General features: G+C 42.6%; 1 protein-coding gene across 2 annotated transcripts in view; it reads left to right on the forward strand.

Moving 5' to 3' along the window:
- Positions 1 to 19916, forward strand: part of sema4c (sema domain, immunoglobulin domain (Ig), transmembrane domain (TM) and short cytoplasmic domain, (semaphorin) 4C) — a 114226-nt gene that overhangs the window by 87278 nt on the left and 7032 nt on the right. For both annotated transcript variants that reach the window (XM_080893068.1, XM_080893067.1), the window contains 10 exons: positions 151 to 213; positions 3005 to 3103; positions 3450 to 3546; positions 4056 to 4175; positions 5724 to 5875; positions 9545 to 9720; positions 12151 to 12295; positions 12716 to 12929; positions 16453 to 16568; positions 19060 to 19217. In XM_080893068.1, the coding sequence (XP_080749194.1) occupies positions 151 to 213; positions 3005 to 3103; positions 3450 to 3546; positions 4056 to 4175; positions 5724 to 5875; positions 9545 to 9720; positions 12151 to 12295; positions 12716 to 12929; positions 16453 to 16568; positions 19060 to 19217 (1340 nt within the window). The remainder of the gene's footprint in view (positions 1 to 150; positions 214 to 3004; positions 3104 to 3449; positions 3547 to 4055; positions 4176 to 5723; positions 5876 to 9544; positions 9721 to 12150; positions 12296 to 12715; positions 12930 to 16452; positions 16569 to 19059; positions 19218 to 19916) is intronic.

Here is a 19916-nt window from a genome sequence, read left to right on the forward strand (position 1 = left end):
TAGAGACAAGTGAGGCAATTTCTTTCCCTATTTACAGCATGCAGTATGTACACAGTATATTACATACAGATAGACAGCACACTTACAGCTATATTACTTGTGGGCAAAAGGCAAATAACATCATTCCATCTGTTTCTTTCCTTTCTCCAGATTGACTGGCCAGCTCCGCAGGACAAGAAGAGGGAATGTGTTGCCAAGGGCAAAAACAACCAGGTAATGTAGAACTCAGTTGACGTGGCTGTTGGGGTTACCTGCCTTGCTCAAGGGCAGCGCAGCAGTAGTTTCTAAGACAATCATTTCTAAGAGCATGAAAACATTACTCACTCCTCTACTCACTCAATTACAGTTTATCAAACCGGTCTGGGATTTCAGACTGGAAAGCTTCCAGTCATTACATTAGCACACAGAGAACGTGCATCTTCCAGACAGGGTCAGCAACTTTTAAGGTGGTTCAGTGTGTGTGTTTTACGTTAAGCAACAAAAGAGATACTGAAGTCTTTCTCCAACAATGATGGAATGTTATGAAAAATTGGTTGCACTGCAAGGCAACCTGCTTTTATATAACCCATTTTACAATTATGTTATAACAAACACAAGTAAATAAAACACATTTTGTTTTTTGTCAAGGGTTGAATAAAAAGATTAACAGTAATCCTGTATCTGTGTGGGAAAGTTACAGTACATGTAAACAGCAGCTGTTTAGCTTAGCCTAACACTAACAGAGGAAGTGGAGGGAAACAGCTGACATGATGCTATCTACTATTGTGTAACTGTGATTTTACATGGGTTATTTCTTACGTTACTAAGCAACCCAGTATATAACATGTCTGTGGTTTATTTCATATGAATTAAGTAGGCAACAAACAGCTAGCGTGTTGGCTAGCTAGCTGTAGAGGAGCTAACAGGTTGTTTCCAGGCTATAAATATGACAAGCTATGCTCACCTCTGGCTGGCCATACCTTTATATTGATGAAGACAGACAGACTGCAAACCACTGTAAAGCAATTTTTGTTGTTCTTGTTGTTGTTTTCAAGAGGGTGGAGTGCTAGCAAGGTAAATTCATCAACTCTATAATTGTACTGCACAGATCCCAGCAAGTGCCTAATAGCCTAGCACACAAAAAATACTAGATTTTCCATTCACCACAACTGGAGCACAGGCAGATCATTTCAATTAAAAATGTAGGAAGGTCATGCTGAAGGGTGCAGCCACCTTTGTCAGCATCCACCTGTTTGTAAAACTGTCCAGACACCTTAAAATGTAAACATTTAAGGCTTTTAGACAACTTAAAAAGGTGTATTAAAAAACAATACTATGTACAGTTGTTATGCAGAAGGAATTACTTTAAAAAGAGCATCAATTTTTGTACCAAACTGAAAGATTGTAAGTATTTTTCCATCTGTTATAAAACTGGGCAACCTTGGAGCTATGGAGAAACTTCCAAGTGGCCACTAAAGGAACTGCAGTTTGGGGTTTTTTTTACTTTTCTTTTTTATTTGCTTCTTCAGTCCCCAAGGTTTTCCATTATAGCGTTGTCTTCTTACCTATTTCTTAGCAAAAAGCTATTTTTAATACATGTATTTTTTCTTGATATGACATATAAAAGATGTAACACAGTAATCCCAAACAAACCTCAATAGGTCTTTTGGTTTTGAAAATTTTGTTACAATTATATTCAGCACTGTAATAATACTAAAATTCAGCATCCTCCAGTTCTCACCACCAGTTATGGTACATTTGTAAACTGTGTAAATTGGTCCCTGCTAGCTCTGCACTTTAGTCTCAGCAAAAACCTCTCACTGCTTAGGAAGCATGATCTGCAAGAAGTCATGTTAAATATTTTATAGAAGCACACAGCGCTTTTTGAAATAAAGCTAAAGCTTCTCTTGATCATTCGTAACTTTTGATGGGGTTTAAAGGAGTAAGGGCGTAATAGTTCACTGGAGTGCAATAGCAGCAGCAGTAGCACTTCTTTAACTAAAACGGCCTCCAACTGAAGTAAAAAAAAAAAAAGAAGAAAAAAAGATATTTTTATATGCTTAGAAATTAGTGCAACTGGAGATTTAAAAAGACTCAAGCAATTTTAAATATTCATTAGAACCTAATGCATACTCAAACTTTACCTTCTGAAGATCGAAAACTCCTCTTTCCATAGTATGCTGTGCTGTGATGGGGAGAGCTGTAAACATTCCTTTTGTTCTTCATCTTTTATTCTGCTGATCTACTATCTACTATAAAAATATCTCACAGTGCTTTCATGTGTTAATTTACTTACTACGTAGGAATCACCATATGGCATTTAAAAATGCCTGTTGTTACATTTAATTGGTTTTCTTTTTATGTAGCATTGTAGTTTGATGGAGGACTATCTGCCAGACACATCTCATGCTACATCAGCGACCGCATTGAGCTGAAAACCTAAATTTAAAAACATCACATTGCTCATATTACTGCCTCGAGACAGAGATATTGTTTTGAAGCTCGTTGGAGGGCAAGATAAACTTGGTGTACTGATTTATTTACTACAGTAGAATGACTCATGTGTGAGCGTCTGTTTCCATTTCCATTCAAAGAGCTTTATTCTTCGTCACAGTGCAGACAATAACGGGCACTTCCCATGAATGATTCTGATATTTAGACACATATTTTTTAAATGTATCGGCATCTTTCTCATTTACTTTAATGATTCTGTTGTTTCACCACCTTGAGTGTATCCTAAATTGGGCACTGGACTGTCACGTTTATATTGACTGATATCAAAGTAAATCATCAAAGTAAATGTAGGCTGATTTTGCACCTTCTTAATACATGAATTTATCTGGAAGCATTTTCAAGTTTGGTGAGGATCCAGAAGAATTCACAGCAAAGCTTTGGAGTAAAGCTAAATCTCAGAGGATGTGTTAAGTATTCTGAAAGTCTTTGTGGTGGAATAGGTTTCTCCCCTTAGCCGAGGATAAAACTGCTCCGATTGCCTTGAAAATAACTCCTCGTCACTCTCTCACAGACCGAGTGTTTCAACTACATCCGTTTCCTCCAGAGCTACAACCACACGCTCCTCTACACCTGCGGCACCTACGCCTTCCAGCCCAAATGCACTTACGTGGTAAGTACACGTGTAGCTCCGTAGATAGCAAGTCACAGCGAGCCTGTGCTGACAGGTGTCTACTTGAGATTTCTGCCACCTGACCTGAGGCAAAGACCACTGTGTGACAAAATAAAAATAAATGCAATGGAAAATAAGCATCTCAGGCAAAGGTTAGCCCAACGTGTGAAGGCCCGTGCGCGTACACGTGCACGCATATCGTGTGACATTGATGCAACAAGACAACATGGCGAGCTGTGAAGATCTGGTCCTTGCAACGGACAGACAGACCTTGCAGCTGTGCAATGTAGGTCAATACGTACTGATGATCCTCATTATGTGCGTGTGAATCTTTGCACGTTTGCAGAATGCAGATTCTTTTACCCTCAACGCTGCAGCCCTGGAAGATGGGAAGGGAAAATGCCCGTATGATCCCGCCAAGGGGCACACTGGCCTTATAGTGGGTAAGTATAGCCATGTATATATTCATGTGTGAGGAATAGTAGTAAAAGTTTTTGGATCTTTCTGAACGGATTTAGGATTGTTAAAGAATCACTTTATGCCAAAAAGCAAGACAAATCCCTAGGTGGAAATTCATTGACTTCTATTATCAACAAAAACACACAGTCAGCTTCTGTTGTTCCATCTCAGCAGTTTGTATACTGAAGGTAACAGCCCCGCAGTTTTTACAGCTCTAAAAGAAGCATTAAATGTCCATCAAATCTCGACAAACTGCTCATGCAGAATTTCCCATCTGTTTTCTCGCCATACTGTTGCTCTGAGAGTCCAAAAGTCCAGTTTAACTTGCACGCTGCATTCCCTTCACTCCGGACAGCTTCAGTGAACCTACAGGCGCCCATTCACCGTCCTGCATTTGTGTTTCCCAGCTGAACCACTGACCCTCTCCCATTGTAAGCCGGTACAATAGTCACTAAAAAAGAATGAAACTAAAGCTTGCATTTTGTTGGTACAGATAAGGAGCTGTACTCGGCAACACTCAACAACTTCCTGGGTACAGAGCCAGTCATTCTGAGAAACCTGGGCCAACAGCATTACAGCATGAAGAGCGAATACTTGCCTGCTTGGCTCAATGGTAAGATTTTCTTTTTTTTTAATGAACACATAAGGCAAAGAAGAAAGAAATTATGAGCCCAAAGCTGAAGAGGAAAGACAGGGTGGGACGAAAAAGAGAATAGCAGGAGCAAAAGTCTTTTGTCCTGGGAGATTCTCACATGGATCCGGCTGCTGAACGATGCTTCAGATATTTAGCAAATTCTAAATAAATTCTAATATACCAGAAAATATTACATTTTCTGTTAAAAGTCAAGCCATAATCTGTAAATTAAGGCTGTAAATAAAAATGTGGAACAACTGAGGCCAAATATAAAACACAATAAAGATGAACTACACAACAGGTTTCTGCACACTGTTAGTCTGTTAGTCTTGTAGGTAGTTATTTATATATGTGTAAGAAACCCGCTTTTCATCCTGTGTGAATCAATCCCAGCTGCTGTGTTCAGAAGAAAGATGAAGAAAAATGTCAAGTCATGCATACTTTTGTTTGAATTAAACTATAATATTCAGTCTTTTTCCCCCAAGTTACAACATTACTGACAAATTAAACTTGTATTCCATTTTTTAAAAATCACAATAGAGGGAGATAACATTCACTTCCTTTTAACAGAGTTTCATAAAAAAAAGAGCAGGAAACATGCAAAAGAACAAGAGAAAGAGAACTGAGTTGCAGGAAATGAAGACCGCGCCTGGGCTGCAGCGAAGGACGTTATCTCTTGAGGGGGGGCTGAGTGGGGGGAGAGGAGCCAGGCACTTGGACAGAATTGAAGAAGAGAGGAGAGGATGAAATCACAGCAGGAAAAAATATGTGATGGAAAGACAGATATGAGGATTGCTGATGAAAAGATTGAGGGACTGATGAGGGGAACGGAGGAGGGAGAGAGGGAAGAGGAACATACAGCTGAGGCAGGCCTTTGGACTGATATGTCCATTCATTATTCATGCTAATACAGAGCTTTTATTAAAAAGCCGACCTGCAAGGAAGCAAGCCTCATCTTAATTTAAGCAATTCTGACCAGCCTAAAAGCATTTAATTGGCCTGGGTTTCAGCTGAGAGTTGTAGTGCACTGTGATGATTTAAAAGGCGGCTTCAGAGGCTTTAATACTGAAAACACCAGTCCATCTGGGGAACCACGGTGTCCTTGCAATTTAAAAAAATACACGTTTGCATAAAAATTGTAGAATTGAAAGCCTCCAGCAGCTCGAGTCCAAAACTGTCTGTATCTGCTGTTGCACATTCAGAACCTAATGAGGAGTACAATCTGAGAAACAGAACGGTGTCTAGAGAAAGTAAAAACACGCATGCACGCAAACACACACACACACAGAAAATGGACCATTAACAAAAAGGTAGAGACACAGAGAGTAAAAATGGCCAAGAAGAAGAAGAGCGATGACAGAAAATGACAGAAGACAAAGAGGTGAGAAAGGGTGTCAGGGAATGAAATAGAGGTGTCAAGCTTTTGTGCTTACACCTGTTTTTGTTGTGATTCAGTCCTGCAGGGCGAGGCTGTCTCCGTGTTTCCATGTAAATATCTGATTCTGATTGTGTGTGTTGCATGTGCAGAGCCTGACTTTGTGGGCTCAGCCCTGGTGAGGGAGAGCAGCGGCAGTAAAGAGGGCGACGACGACAAGATCTACTTCTTCTTTACCGAGCGAGCCATGGAGCTGGATTGCGACACCGAGCCCAACGTGGCCAGGGTGGCTCGCGTCTGCAAGGTAACGCCTGACGCAGCGGATAATCAAAACGGATCCCAGAACAGATTCAATTAAGAATCTCCTAGTAGCGCCTTAACCTGGCACCTGTGGGCGTTTATTAATTGGGAAAAACACAAACTCATTCAAACAGTAATCAATCTGTAAGTGCACAGGGACGGATTTGACTGCAGAATTGTAGTTTCATGCACACTTGACTGGAAATCAGCTGTTTTCCATTTTCTCCAGCTGTTTTGGCAGCTGTTTCTGAGCACTTAATAATGTGAGGCAGCACTTGCTAACAGTTACAGGCTTCAGCTGGAGGCGCCCATATAAGGAAGCAACCAACAGAATTGATTGAAATGATAAACAGCATATAGAGTAAATACATCGACTATGCAGAGTTTTCCTTATAGGTACAAATTGGAAAGTAAGTCTCTCCTGGTTGTTCACTCAGATGCATTAGCAACTCGCCACTCCTCCTAGCAAAGCAGTGATGAAAGATTTATACCTCCACAATACCCTTAACCCAACCTTGTCAAATAAAGAGTAGTGGTCAAATCTCATCAATGACTCCACAGCAGCTCATGTTGTCATTGGTGCAGCATTTAAACTGATAATTAATTATGATTAAATTTATGTAATAAAACCTGTTCACATTGATTTTGTCATTAGTTGCCTTTACCAAGGACTATACTCACAAACTACAATGAGCCTGAAGGTAACAGCGCATGGATCAGTGTTAGATATATTGCTAACATTAGCTAATTAGCGCTTGTCTTTGCTTTGATAATGAAGAATTTCTTGTCACAGTGTCACAGAATTAGTGACTCAGATAGACCACTTTCTCGGGTATATATCTGCAATTGCTCATTAATGACAATTATCTAGTCAGCTAGTCACATTGGAGCAATTCAGCGCATTCAGGCATGTTGGCATGGCCGAGACGACCTGCTGAAGTTCAATTTGAGCATCAGAATGGAGAAGAAGGATGATTTAGGTAACTCTAAGCATGGCGTGGTTGCTGCAGCGAGACCGGGTGGTCTGAGCATGTCCATCCCTTTACGACCACAGTGTCTCAAAATCCAAATGGCCACCTTTGGGATGTGGTGGAGATTCTCATCATGGATGTGCAGCCGAAAACTTTGCAGCAACTGTGTGATGCTGTCGTGTCAACAAAGAATGTTTCCAGTATCTTGTCGTTGAAGAGTTAGGGCAGTTCTGAGTGCAGAAGGGGCTCCAACCAAGTACTACTAAGGTATAACTAATAGAGTATCTGGAGAATAAGTATTTGGCTGCCTGTTTTTTTTTTATATGCTTTCATCCCGATGGCGCTGTGTTTGTATCACAAGACCTAAACATTATAAAAGAAGAAGTGAGTCAGAACTGCCTTTGTAATGACTAAAAACCAGAGTGGATGCTGTATGAAGATCACAAGTGCCCAGATTTTGCAGTTTGTTCACATATCTGTTTATCTTCTAGAACTGCTTTCACAACACAAAACTGAGCGCACACAAATGAGTAGCGAGATAACGTGGGAACCACATCTGTTCACTTAAATGAACTTTTTCTTTAGAGGCTTAAAAGCTCAGTAGCAATCATAAAACCTCCAGCTCAAGCATCAAGAGCACATTTAGTCAATGCCAAACCTCCCAAGCAACCGGCATACAAGTTTGAATTAAACAGCATTGCTCTGTTCATGTGCATTTGAAGTTTTCATGATCATATGAACATGTTCTGCTATAAAAATACTGAAAAAACCCACAACGTCTGCACAAAGCCAGCTGTCGCGTGTTTTTGTAACAAGAGCAACAGAACTTCAGCTCACTGCCAGTTTACTAACAATGTGCTACACCGAGACAGTTGCACTGACATAGATGTATTTGGTAATTAATGCATTAATTTGCTTAATGAATGGCCTCATTAGGACAACTGATTAGGTTTGATACACCACAGTGATTATGGCCAGACACAGACAGAGGTGATTTCTGCTATGAGGCGAGTCGACGAGAGTTGAGACGTTCAGTTACCGTTACAGAAGTAGAGTGTCACGTTACACTTACTTATGCTGCCATGTAATCTTAGCATCTTTTAAACCAGGCAAACTATAAAAGCTGGAGACAGATTGCTAATAGTCGATGGAGATGTATGTAATTTAGTGTTGAATATATGCTCTGGTTTATGGGAAGCGCCCTTTAATGTCTGCGAGGATGAACAATAAAGCTCTCTGAATGAAATTAGAAACAGATGCTGTTACATGATGTGTACTACAGCAATGAATAATTCAGCACATTCTGCTTATACCCCTATTACAGCAGGAGCACAATATCTATGTCTCATTGCTATAAAATGAGCATTTTTGTGTTTTCCTTTTTCTTTTTTTCACATCTGCAATCACTGAGGACAATAAAAATGAGAGGAATGAGGCAAATGCGTCTCTTTTGTGCCCACAGAGCAATACAGAAATAGACCGCTCGTCAATATAGATTCCATTTTTATTGTAAAAGTTAATATTGTTAGTGCCTTTATCTTCAATTTTCTCGGGTAGACCTGAACGTCTCAGGCTATAAAAGCTCTTTCAGATCCTTTTTTCAACATGACAGAAGCTCAGTCAGCCAACTGATGCGAAAAAAATTTCGTATGTATATTCAGAGTAATTACAGTGTATTTACCCGGATGATATTTGGCTTTTGTGGGGTGAAGGCGAGGCCAATGAAATGCAGAATTCGTGGCAGCCTAACAGGAAGGAGAGAGAGAGGCCAGCCAGCTCAAAGCGAGCCACACAATACTTTGTCACGGTAGAGTTTTGGTGTGTCTAAGAACTAAAACGTATTCAGTGTTGTGTGTGTAACAGTGGGCACCATTTGGTAACCATGGCGATACTTCTACATTCAGCATGTGACTGTGGGGCTTTTACCCGGATAAGAAAGCAGAGGGCTGCTGTGTTGGTATCCTCTGTTAAGATCGTTAAATAGACACAGTAATCATCCCACAGTATTTCCACTGCTTCTGCAGACTTGTTATTAATTATCATGTACAATCGCTTAATAACAATCAATAGGAGTCGTTTCTTGATAAGCTGCTGGAGCCATCAGAGAACCTGCGTACATACAGGGAGTGCTATACTAAAGTAAAGAAGTAAAGTTTAGTATTTAAAACTAAAATTCAAGAATATATATATTTTTTATTTCAAACAGTTAAAAAAAACAACTCTTTGGTTTTAATCAGCTACTTGATTAAATATCAAGTGGAAACTGAAAAATCCTCTCTGAACATGTTTTAAAACGATTAAAAATAAAGTACTCTCTTTCATCGGATCAGGTCAGATCGAGTCTTTTAATCTTTGAATCTTTGAATTTCTATTAAGAAAAGAAATGCCATTGTCGGTGTACGTGCACTGAAGTTTTCACATCACATCAGCTGGATCTGAACTAGGCAAAGCAAGTATGCTGTCACAAAGTGACTGCAGTGCTTAGTCTTCTTAAAACGAGATTAAATGTTTCTTGCTTCAGAAAACGAATATGAAATCCGTCCACTGGTCCCAAACCTTGCTGTTATTCGTATTAAGTCGTATTTATGTTTATATTAAAGTGTTACTGAATGCAAACGGTGGGTTAAAAAAATAAGCATTAAAAAAATCCTAAAATAATAATCGTTAGTCATAAATAAGATTTGATTTGTGCTCTCTCTCAGGGCGATCTGGGTGGAACCAGGACCCTGCAGAAGAAGTGGACCACCTTCCAGAAAGCCCGGCTGGAGTGCTCCCTCCCAGAGCGTCACGTCTATTTCAACAACCTGAGAGCCGTCTTCACCCTGCCGGGGCAGGACTGGCGGGGGACCACCTTCTACGGCATCTTCCACGCTCAGTGGTAAGTCGGAACGACAGCGGTGCAAAAGAGACCGCAGACATCACTTTGTTTCAAACTAAAACCCAAATAGATGTAAGTTAATTGCCACATATGCTATCAGCTGTCATCTGCCAACCTGTCAGCCTCTTACTCAAACCAATGGTCACTCTGAGAGGATGGCTCTAATTATGTACTTTGCGTGATTAGGTATTTCCTGCGTAATGAGGCCTTTAGCTGACATTAATGTGAGTTACTTTGAGAGAATACGAGTTGAGTGTCCCTGAAAATGTTTTACTGCTTTTATTAGAGATTAAACGTCTCGTGGTTTTAATTTAGCTTTGAACAATGGTGGGTGCATTTTCCAAACATATTACATCAGCTTGTCGAGCATTCATTTTCACGGCAAGACAAAGGTCTTTAAAATCATGCATGACTCCAAAGTGATCGGTCCAATCAAAGTATTTATATATCTTGTTTTAGCAACTGCTTTATTTTATAGGAGCAGAAATCCACCCTGAGTAAATCAGATGTCTCGTGAACACACCGTGCTGTTGTCCACTCGCTGCTGTTCCATTTCAAACACAGTGGGATGAAAATTAAGTCATTTTGAGCGCAATAATTAAACTACAAACTGTTAATTAAAAGGGTGTTGACAGTCATGATTCAGCTGTGAGAAGTTACTCCAGCATTATTAGCGGAGTAAAGACGGCTGTTTGTTGGGCATCACGGCAGCGTGTTAATGAGCTACTAATCAACAAAGAAACTGGAGCGAGGGCGGAAGGTTGTCCTCAGAAAGTTGGAAACGTTCTCTGTCTCCAGGCAGCGCCCTTAGATGTGAGTCTTTTGTGCTCTTCAGTAAGATATCATATCGCAAACTGAACCGGCTTTGAACTTCCAGCTTTGTTTCTTGCTCGGAGTTCCTTCTGCTGCTTGAAAAGAAAAAAAGAGCCTAATCCCCTCGTTCTTTCTGTGTGTGACTTGCTGGGGTTTCCTTAAAGCCCCCTGGCTTTGATAGAGATAACATTAAGATAATTGGACATTATGTAAATGATGACTCGGGAGCTCAAGCCATAATGTGACTGAATAGGGCTGCGTTTTAACTCGCTAAGACATCGGCGCTGTCCTTTGGTTGTGACGTTGACCTTATAAACCCGCAGCTCTGTCACACATTAACAGGAGGAGCACTGTTCTGAAATGGAAGAGGACATCATATGACTTCATGAACTCGGCCTTTCAGAAAACAAAACACACATTGCAAAGAAAAAATGGAGAGAGCGTTTAAAGCTAAATAGCAATAGCTGTAAATTCGGACTTTGCTACTTTTCTGACTTGCTCAAACTTGCTCTGCATCTAAAGGTCAAAGGTCACTCTTTCGAGGATGCCGATGTTCACATTTTGGACAGAGACGACAGATGGTTTGAAAGAGGAGTGAAAGAAGCCGTCTATGTCCACTGTGAACGACCATCTTTGAACAGAGGGCGGGGCTTACAACACCAACTGTCTGCCATCTATAATCCAGTTTTGAGATCCCTTCTCTGGCGCCTTAACGCCCACTCGCACCCTGGGTCATTTGACCTCAGTAAATCGCATCATAGGGTGGGGCCAGGTTTCACAGCGGGTTCACCCAAAACCTTTGATTGTGGCCATGTCCACACTAATACGTTTTTGTTTGGAAACGCATGTTTTTCGCTCCGTTTTTGCCTTCCGTCCACACTGAGACGGCGTTTTTGGTCAAAGAAAACGCAGCGTTTTGAAAAACCTCTCCACAGCGGATACATTTGAAAACGCCGTTTTCACGTCGCAGTGTGGACCGCGACACCCGGAGCCTTTTTGAAAACGATGACGTATTCTAGTCAAATGATGCAGTCATGTGACCAATTTTGAGAGTTTGAGAGTGGAATTAAAAAACGAGTGGAGGGGGTAGTTTCATTCCGGTGAATGAGCATGGAAATTAAAGATATTCGTGAGATATCAAGTAAAAGTATAATTTAATGTGTCTGTGTCAGACGTCAATACCCAATTTGAGTCCCACTTGGATGTCTGAAAATGTGTTGGGGAAAAAAAAAATTTTGAAGAGCTCCCGAATCCCCGACCTCACCATTAAATGAAATGCATTTCCTGAGTCACGGCACTAATTGATGGATTTCACTGGCGTATGAAGGAACCCTCGTACATGTGCATCAATTTGTGCCTCACCATGGAAACAGTGGAGATGTGTCAACAAATCAGTTTTAGACCATACATTTAATATCTATTTACTACATTGTGATTACCGGGAGGGTCGTTTAAAAGCAGCACGCTTCACTGCCTGGTATTTTTGGATTCTGCTATTTTTAAACGTACATGTTCACATCCTGTTGAGTGTGTCTCGCTGACTTGTACGACAGGTAATTTGTCTCGATTATTACTGCCACACATCACCGATTCCCCCATGTTGCTGCCATGTTCCAGGGGTGACGTGGACGTGTCAGCTGTGTGTCAGTACCAGATAAGTAACGTGAAGGAGGTGTTCAAAGGGTCCTACAAGGAGTACAGAGAGGCGTCCCAGAGGTGGGGACGCTACACGGGTTCTGTCCCCACACCGCGGCCGGGATCGGTAAGAAACTGCCCATGTCAATGTTTAAATTTTTGATCAAGTTGTAGACAGCTTCACAGAGCAGGAAAATAGTCCCTATGGGATAGTTAAGGAGGGAGGGAAAATGGGTGATGTGGCGTAGCTTGGAGGCCAAGGACATAATGATCCAGCGCCACAGGAAAGGAAGGAGAGGAAGGGGTGTTAGCAGGCGGAGGTGAGAGCCAGTGCGAAGCAAAACTGAAGAAGAGGAAGGGGTGGAGGGAGGGCACTGGTTTGTAAGCCAGTTAACCGTGCCAACCTGTATCAGCTGCAGCTAAGAAGTTTCCTCCTCTTCCTCTTTCTCCTTCCTGGCCCTCTTACTTTCTCCTCATATCCTTCTCCCTTCCTTTCCCCGCTTCATTTCCCTCCCCTGTCCCTCCTTCTTTTCTCTCTTTACTGCAGTGTATAACCAACTCAGACAGGGAGAACGGCTACAACAGCTCCCTGCAGCTGCCTGACGCCACGCTCAACTTTGCCAAGAAGCACCCTCTGATGGAGGACAAAGCTCTGGGCCGCCTCCTGCTGCTCACCAAGGGCGTCAACTTCACGAGGCTGGCGGTGGATCGTGTCAGCGCCCTGGACCAGAGGCCGTACAACATGCTCTTCATCGGCACAGGTAATGAATCATGATGCTGGCATGGGTGTTTGGCTAAAACACTGATGTTTTTATTGGGGGGAAAACGCATCACCAATCGTGTACACTCCCTCCTCAGAGCCTATTCCCACTGCTCAACTGTTTACACTGCACACACTTCTCCCATCCCTGGCACTTCAACATGAAAACTCTGATTGCTTCCATTGCTACACTTAAACTGAAGCAATAATTCAAGTCTTTTAATGCCCCCTACCCCTCCAGCGACTTCTCGGCTGCTTTCAGCGCTTCCACTTCAACTGTCACTTCAGCTAATTTTTGCTCTTTAACTAACGGCCCGAATGCTGTGACATTTCAACTGCAGTCGCTGCTTCCATTCCCACTGACACGACTATTCACAGCTCGCCGCCCGTCTCCGCTCACTGCGGCGCTAGAGACCAAGAGAGCATCTTGCTCTGGAGCTTCAAAAAGAAAAAAGGCGATAAAGTTGAATCATCGTCTTTAAGCAGACTGCACAGTGTTCATGATTTATGATGTTTCTGTTATTTTTTTGACCCCCATCTGTAGAGATGGGGTGTTCTCAGCGGGCCGGTGAAAATATATGACATGTATAGAGTGTTTGTCATAGAGATAAGAGCTTACGGGCCGTGGCAGCACAGAGGAACAGGTACTGGCATAAGGTACGGTAGCACGAAAACAACATGCCATCTGGCCAGACTTTAGCTGAGTTTCAATTAGGGGCTAGATTTGCATGCTGAGATCCGTCTTCATGCATCAAAGGAAACGTCTACACACCCGCGACTTAATTAATATCTCCAGTCAGTAGCCATTGGGCCCATACGCAGGTGTCCTGTTTTGGATCAGAAATCAGCCCGCCCTCCCGGAGCCTTAATCCTGGATAATACACATCTAATAGCGGATTCCAGGGAATGTGAATTTGAATGCAGCCCATCTCATGAATGGAAAGACTCCCCTACTTATCATTCAGATCACTGCAGAGACAGAGTGACTGGGACAACACTGACAGTGTGACAACAGCGGACTCGGGGCTTCTCTGCTGGCAGGCGGTGAGGCCAGCCCGGACACACACATGGCCGCTGCTGCTGCGACACAAACACACACACGCGCGGGCGCTAGCACCTTACTAATGGACACACACAGATATGCACACTCACACTCTCTGAGGCAAGTGCAGTCATCCCCGCTTGTCGTGCTTCACGGCACAAACTCAACGGGGCCCTTGGCAGACGTGCGCTCGCAGTGCCAATTGGGCTGCGGGCTTGATTAGCTATTAGCGACGGCATAGCGACAGCTGATGTGAAAAAAAAGAGACAGAGAGAGAGAGAGAGGAGGAGAAGTGCTTGACAACACTGTTTTTAAACGGGGGGGAAAACAGGCTGTGGGATTGAGGGATTAGCCGACACTGGTCTGTGACGGCGTGAGAGGCGAGTGCGGTGATATGCCTTCTGCTTGCTATGCCTGTATGTGTATTTCCATCTCTCAAGCCCCCCTCTGGCTGCTGGGTTAGCTTTTCGCATTATCTGTGACAGTCTCGTAATCAAGAGGACCACAGAAGAAAGCGCATGTCAGCACGTAACACACACACGCACGCACACACACACACACACACACACACATCAAGGTCACCCCACCAGCTGTGCCTGAAATACCTTTCATCACCAGGGATCTAAACTTGTTCACAATGCCCTACATGAAAGGAGCACAGGATCTCCTCTTCCTCTTCCTCCAGCATCAGCTCCCCACACACCACTTAAAAAAAATAAAATAAAACCTCTTCAAATGCTGTTACCCGAGGTGTTGAAGGGCCAGGAGCACCTCCAGTCTTTTAAATTCATCTGTAGTTTGTTGCTGAGCTGGAGCTCAGTACGGCAGATGGATGTTCCAGCAAGAAGATTTCCTTTTCGTGACCTTTTCAATCACAAATTGATGTCGATGAAAACGATTGATGACACTCTGGCTTTGCGCATTAGTGATGCACGTTTTTCTGTTAGAGGGAACTTTCTACTCGTCTTCTGTTGCTTTTTTTTCCAGCCAATATTTTTAAATTTAAAATTTAAAGCCTGCATATATCTTAAGGTTTTCAAAAAAAATGTTCTGCACAGCCTTTGCACCAAACACCAAACCAAACAGATTTGCACGACAGCTTTGCACCTGCAGGTTCACATGCTAGCTAACACCAAATTGGACCAAACTGAAAGCTGATGCTGAAGGCAGGCAATCTCGTGAGGGAGAGGTGTGGGACTGAGAACTTCATTACTGAGTGAAAAGAGAGGCCCGTGTATCCATTTGCTGCGAGACAGTATCAGTTCTCAAAGAATATATTTGTGTCAGGTTTTTTCTTACACAGTCTACACAATAGCAGACAGGAAACAGGCAGAAAGTTACTCAACTGGAAAGAAGCATACCTCAGAATCGAAGTGTTTAAACCAGAACTACAGGAGGCTGTAAAAGCAGCCGAAACAATTATGATACTTCCAACATCTCCATGAAAAAAATAAAAAGGGGACGTTGCAATATAACAGCCTTATGATCGCGTACTTTGTAGTTAAAAGTGTAGTTAAAGTGCACAATTTTGTTGACTGGTCAACAAAACCTTCACATGCGCAAAGTTACACTTGAAGATAATGCAGGCCTTGCATTTTGTATTCAGTTAAAGCATGTCGGTATTGTATACATGTCTGACCCTTGGCGTGATGCTGATGTGTGGCCCGTAGCGAAGCTGGCCTTGTTTTGAGTCACACCAGGAAAAGCCCAGGTGTAATTAATAACACCACTTAGAGCTGCACTGAGGTCAGCTGCTCCATTTACGGCCTCTCTCCATTTGTATACCGGCTCTTCAGCACATCATAGGGGCAAGGACATATGATCAGTGGTGTTAGTTTAGTTTTACCTGTTTTGGGGGGGGGGGTTTCTTGCCACAGCAAGAAAAAAAATGCCATAAAACCTTAACTGTTGCCTTGCTAGCTTTTCAGACACTCAGCATGAACCAGGAGCAGTTGAGCAACACACTCACTGTGTCTTTGGCAATCAATAGTTCATGAAAAAAGTGTTTGCTGCATAGGTTATATTTTTGCAGCTTGTGCTTTAATATTTAAATTGTTGGCACCAAAGGAGTGCCTGTACATTATCATATTTCATCATTAATATTTAAATGAGCTCCTGTGCGTGTATGTGTGTGTGTGAATATATTAGGATGTCAAATGTTGTGCAGTCACAGGTGATTGTGTGCTGATCATTAATATTTAAACTGATGGCTATGCAGTGACAGGTGCATGGGGTAATTTACTGTAACATATCGCTATGGTACAAATGAACTGGAGCGCTGGCGCAGGTTTATTTTTGTAAATATTTGCCAAAATTGTATGATTTATATTTAAATTCCCTGCTTTGCTGTCAAAGGTGTGCTGGGTGTTCTGTGTTGCAACAAAAGTGCACCAAAGTAAACTCGATTGAAAACTGCCATGTGAATAGGACAGAAGTAAAGTGAGCTCAAATCTTCTTCGTCTTCTTCCTCTCTGTGCTGCAGCGGAGGGCTGGCTGCAGAGGGTGGTGATCCTGGGTTCAGAGGCCCACGTGATAGAGGAGATCCAGCTGTTTGAAACGGCCCAGCCAGTCGACAGCCTGACCATCTCCCACGCCAAGGTAAGAAAACAACAACAGGATGTGTTTCAGTTGTTGCTGTTTTTACACGTGAACGTCCATTCACACAGCCCAGAGAGACCGCTGACATGTGAAGTGAAGAAAAGGGATGAACTCACGCCAAATCACAACAACAGTTTCCTCAATGTGCTTTATATTGTAAGATAAAGACCCTACAATCACACAGAGAAAACAGGGAAAATCCCAACAACCATGGCAACTGTTTGTGGGTGAGATATATTAACAAGGGAACACTTTGTCTTCTAAGTTAACGTGTTAGAAGCAGGAAAAAAGGTGCAAGTTTAAAGATTTGAGTTTGACAAGGGTCAGACTGTGATGGCTGCCCGACTGGGATGAAACATCTCCAGAACTGCAGCTTTTGTGAGGTATCTATCCAAATGGCTCACTGATAGACACGGGGAGCAAAGGCCGGCGCCTGTGGTCCAATCCAACAGACGAGCTACTGCAATTCAAGTTGCAGAAAACTGATGGAAAGACATCAGTATGCACAATGCACCACACTTTGTTGTGTATGGGGCTGCATGGCCAAAGAGCAGTCACGGTGCCCATGAAACCCAAACTAGGAATAAAACAGCACATCTTGACCATCTCTGGCTTAGCTGTGTCCAGTCCTACTTAAACCCTTAAAAATAAAAGAGTTACTAAATGCTGTGCAGTCATATTTATGTTAGCGATAGCCGCTCACACTGTGAAACTGTGTTTCCTGCAAGGCATTCACAGTACTACACTCGTGTTGCACGCATGAAACATGCTGGTAGTTTGAGTGTTGCTCGAAGCATCTGACACCTTCCTCAGCCCCAAGCCGTTAACTCATCGGTATGTGAAGTGGGCGTTAATATTAATGTAGGATACAGCCCCTTAATTGGAAAGGTGTGGAGGAAAAATGTTTTTAGGTGTTGCCACATGCCGCGCGCTCGCTGGAACACGCTGACACCTCGAATCGCTCCGGTGCCCCTTTAAAACACTCGGCTTTCATTTAGTTCAGACTCAGATTTAGATTAAAAACATGCCTTCAAGGACCAGTGTGTTGGATGCAGTAGCACAAATGAAAGACAGTATTCACAGTTAGTATTCAGTCCACCTGTAGCTTCCTTTTCTGTCTCTTTAGAATCTCTTCATATCGTATCAATTAGCATCTCTGAATTAAAATGGAAAAAGCAAAAAAATAAATTCTAAATTTTGCCGATACAGCAGCAACCAAAATGAGGACACGACCTATGCAAACTACTCTTTGATCATTATCCTTGTTTATGGAGTTGTTCTCTAAGCCTGCCTTATGATGTCCTTCAACAAGGCAACAACTTCATAACAAGCATTTGAATAAAGTCGTATAATGGCCCTATTTTTTAAATAGCTTATTGGTAAGCTGTTGTATAAAGTAGAAAACACTCCAGCAATTTACACAATATATGTTGTCACTTTGATTTGTGGGACAGCGTTCCCAAAGGAGGGGAAAAAAGGATGCACAGAAGCATCTTTCCATAGCATTGATAGATTTCAACCTGCTCTAACTGTGGCTCCCATGCACATATTTCTGTGTTTCACCACAACCAGGGAGTGTGTCCTCTGCTTCAGAGCAGGCTGCTATGTCTTCACAGTATCCCCGAATGGACCAAGCAGAAAGACTCTAGCAGCGCCTTTAGCGAAGTGACGTCTACATTTGGTTCTGTTGCACACTTGGAAAGCAGGTGTCTCGATACATAAAGAAAGTCAGAACAGACCACATTTAATTCACCTCATCTTTTACTCTACTATTTGAATTTGAACTTTCATCTGTTTCCATGGCACCACACACTCCTAGGTGTATTGTTTTCTGTCTTTGCGAGAGATGAGAAATCTTAATGGTCTCTTGGGGATGGGGGCTACAAAGTTCCTTTTTGTTTTGGGAATCTCCTGTCTGGTTGCTCTCTCTTCGTGTGATCACATTCCTTCAGTGTGCTTTTTGAATCTGCTTTCCCTCTTTGTTGTCTCATCATTTGCTCATTGGTATCCAGTGGAGGCAGTGCTGCTTTGTCTTGTGATGATTTGTTGCCTGATGAATCTGAAAGTCTCTTCCCAAATAACAGTCATTCCAATCCTTCACCACAGCGGGGAATTGAACCCTTGGCCCTTCTGTTTTCTCGGCTTCTCTGAGCTGTCATCGGAGCCTGTGTGCTGACGGCTGCTGTGTCCCCGCAGCTCTACAGCAGCGCGTCCGTCGATCGATGGCCTTCCGACAGGGCGTTCCCTAAAGCTTCGTGCTTATCTCATTAATGCTGGCTTAGCTGCGATCAGACATTTTATAACAGCATTTTGCGAAAAGAGTGCAAACCAGATTGGATTTGGAGGGGGGGGGTCAGTGTTATTGTAATTGAGAGTGATTATCCCATTATCTCCTCTAACCCCTAACTGAGTCACTCTCTCCCTCTCTCTCTGTTTATCTTTCTTCTGGATCTGGACTTTGTCTTCTTCTTCTCTTTCTGCCTCTCTGTAGAAGTACTTGTACATCGGATCTCGTTCTGAGGTTCTCCAGCTGCCCTTGGCCAACTGCAGCCGCTATCAGTCTCAGCCAGACTGTCTGCTCGCCCGGGATCCCTACTGCGCCTGGGACAGCGAGGGTAGGGCCTGCGTCCGCATCGACCTCCACCGAGGGTGAGACTAGTACCTATGTACACCCATCCATCCACACTATACTGAAAAAATTATTTGCTTTAAAGGAATCTGCTGATGTACAAATGTTAGACAAGCATCTGAATCACCCCTGAAACAAAATGTACCCCTTTAACTGTTTCACTAATTGGAATATTCCAGTGCCTGATTTCATTTATCCAATCATCATTATCTAATGATGATTGGATCTATCTTCCACTTCACTGCTCTAAATTATAATTAATAAGGAAAACTATCATATCTTTTTTCCACTGATTCATCTCAACAGCACCGCCAGTCCAGTCAACTAGTGACATGGCTCTAATTTACGCTCTTAAGAAAAGTTCAAGCTGGTTATATCCCTTTGTGACGAGTCGGTACGGCATCTGACACCAGCCAGTTACACTTCCTCTCATCTCAGCTCGCCTCGGGTACTCGTGTCGTGTTAAGTCTGTGTTTGTCCCAGATTTGCAAGTGTGTCTCTGCGCACCTTGCAAATCATCTCCTCTCATCAGGAATCTGTCAAGGAACCGGCAGCTAAAAAGTCTCCAGAGACTCAAAAACTGCTTAGTAATCATGCATCACAGTAACTGTGAGTCGGCAAAAGAACTCAGTGTATATGAACTCAACAGAACTATAAAGAACTTTGTTTTTATGATGTGGTTGAGTTTGCTTGCACTGATTTCTTTTATTTAATCATCA

The sequence above is a fragment of the Rhamphochromis sp. 'chilingali' genome, assembly GCF_963969265.1.
Source record: "Rhamphochromis sp. 'chilingali' genome assembly, chromosome: 10".
NCBI lineage: Eukaryota > Metazoa > Chordata > Actinopteri > Cichliformes > Cichlidae > Rhamphochromis > Rhamphochromis sp. 'chilingali'.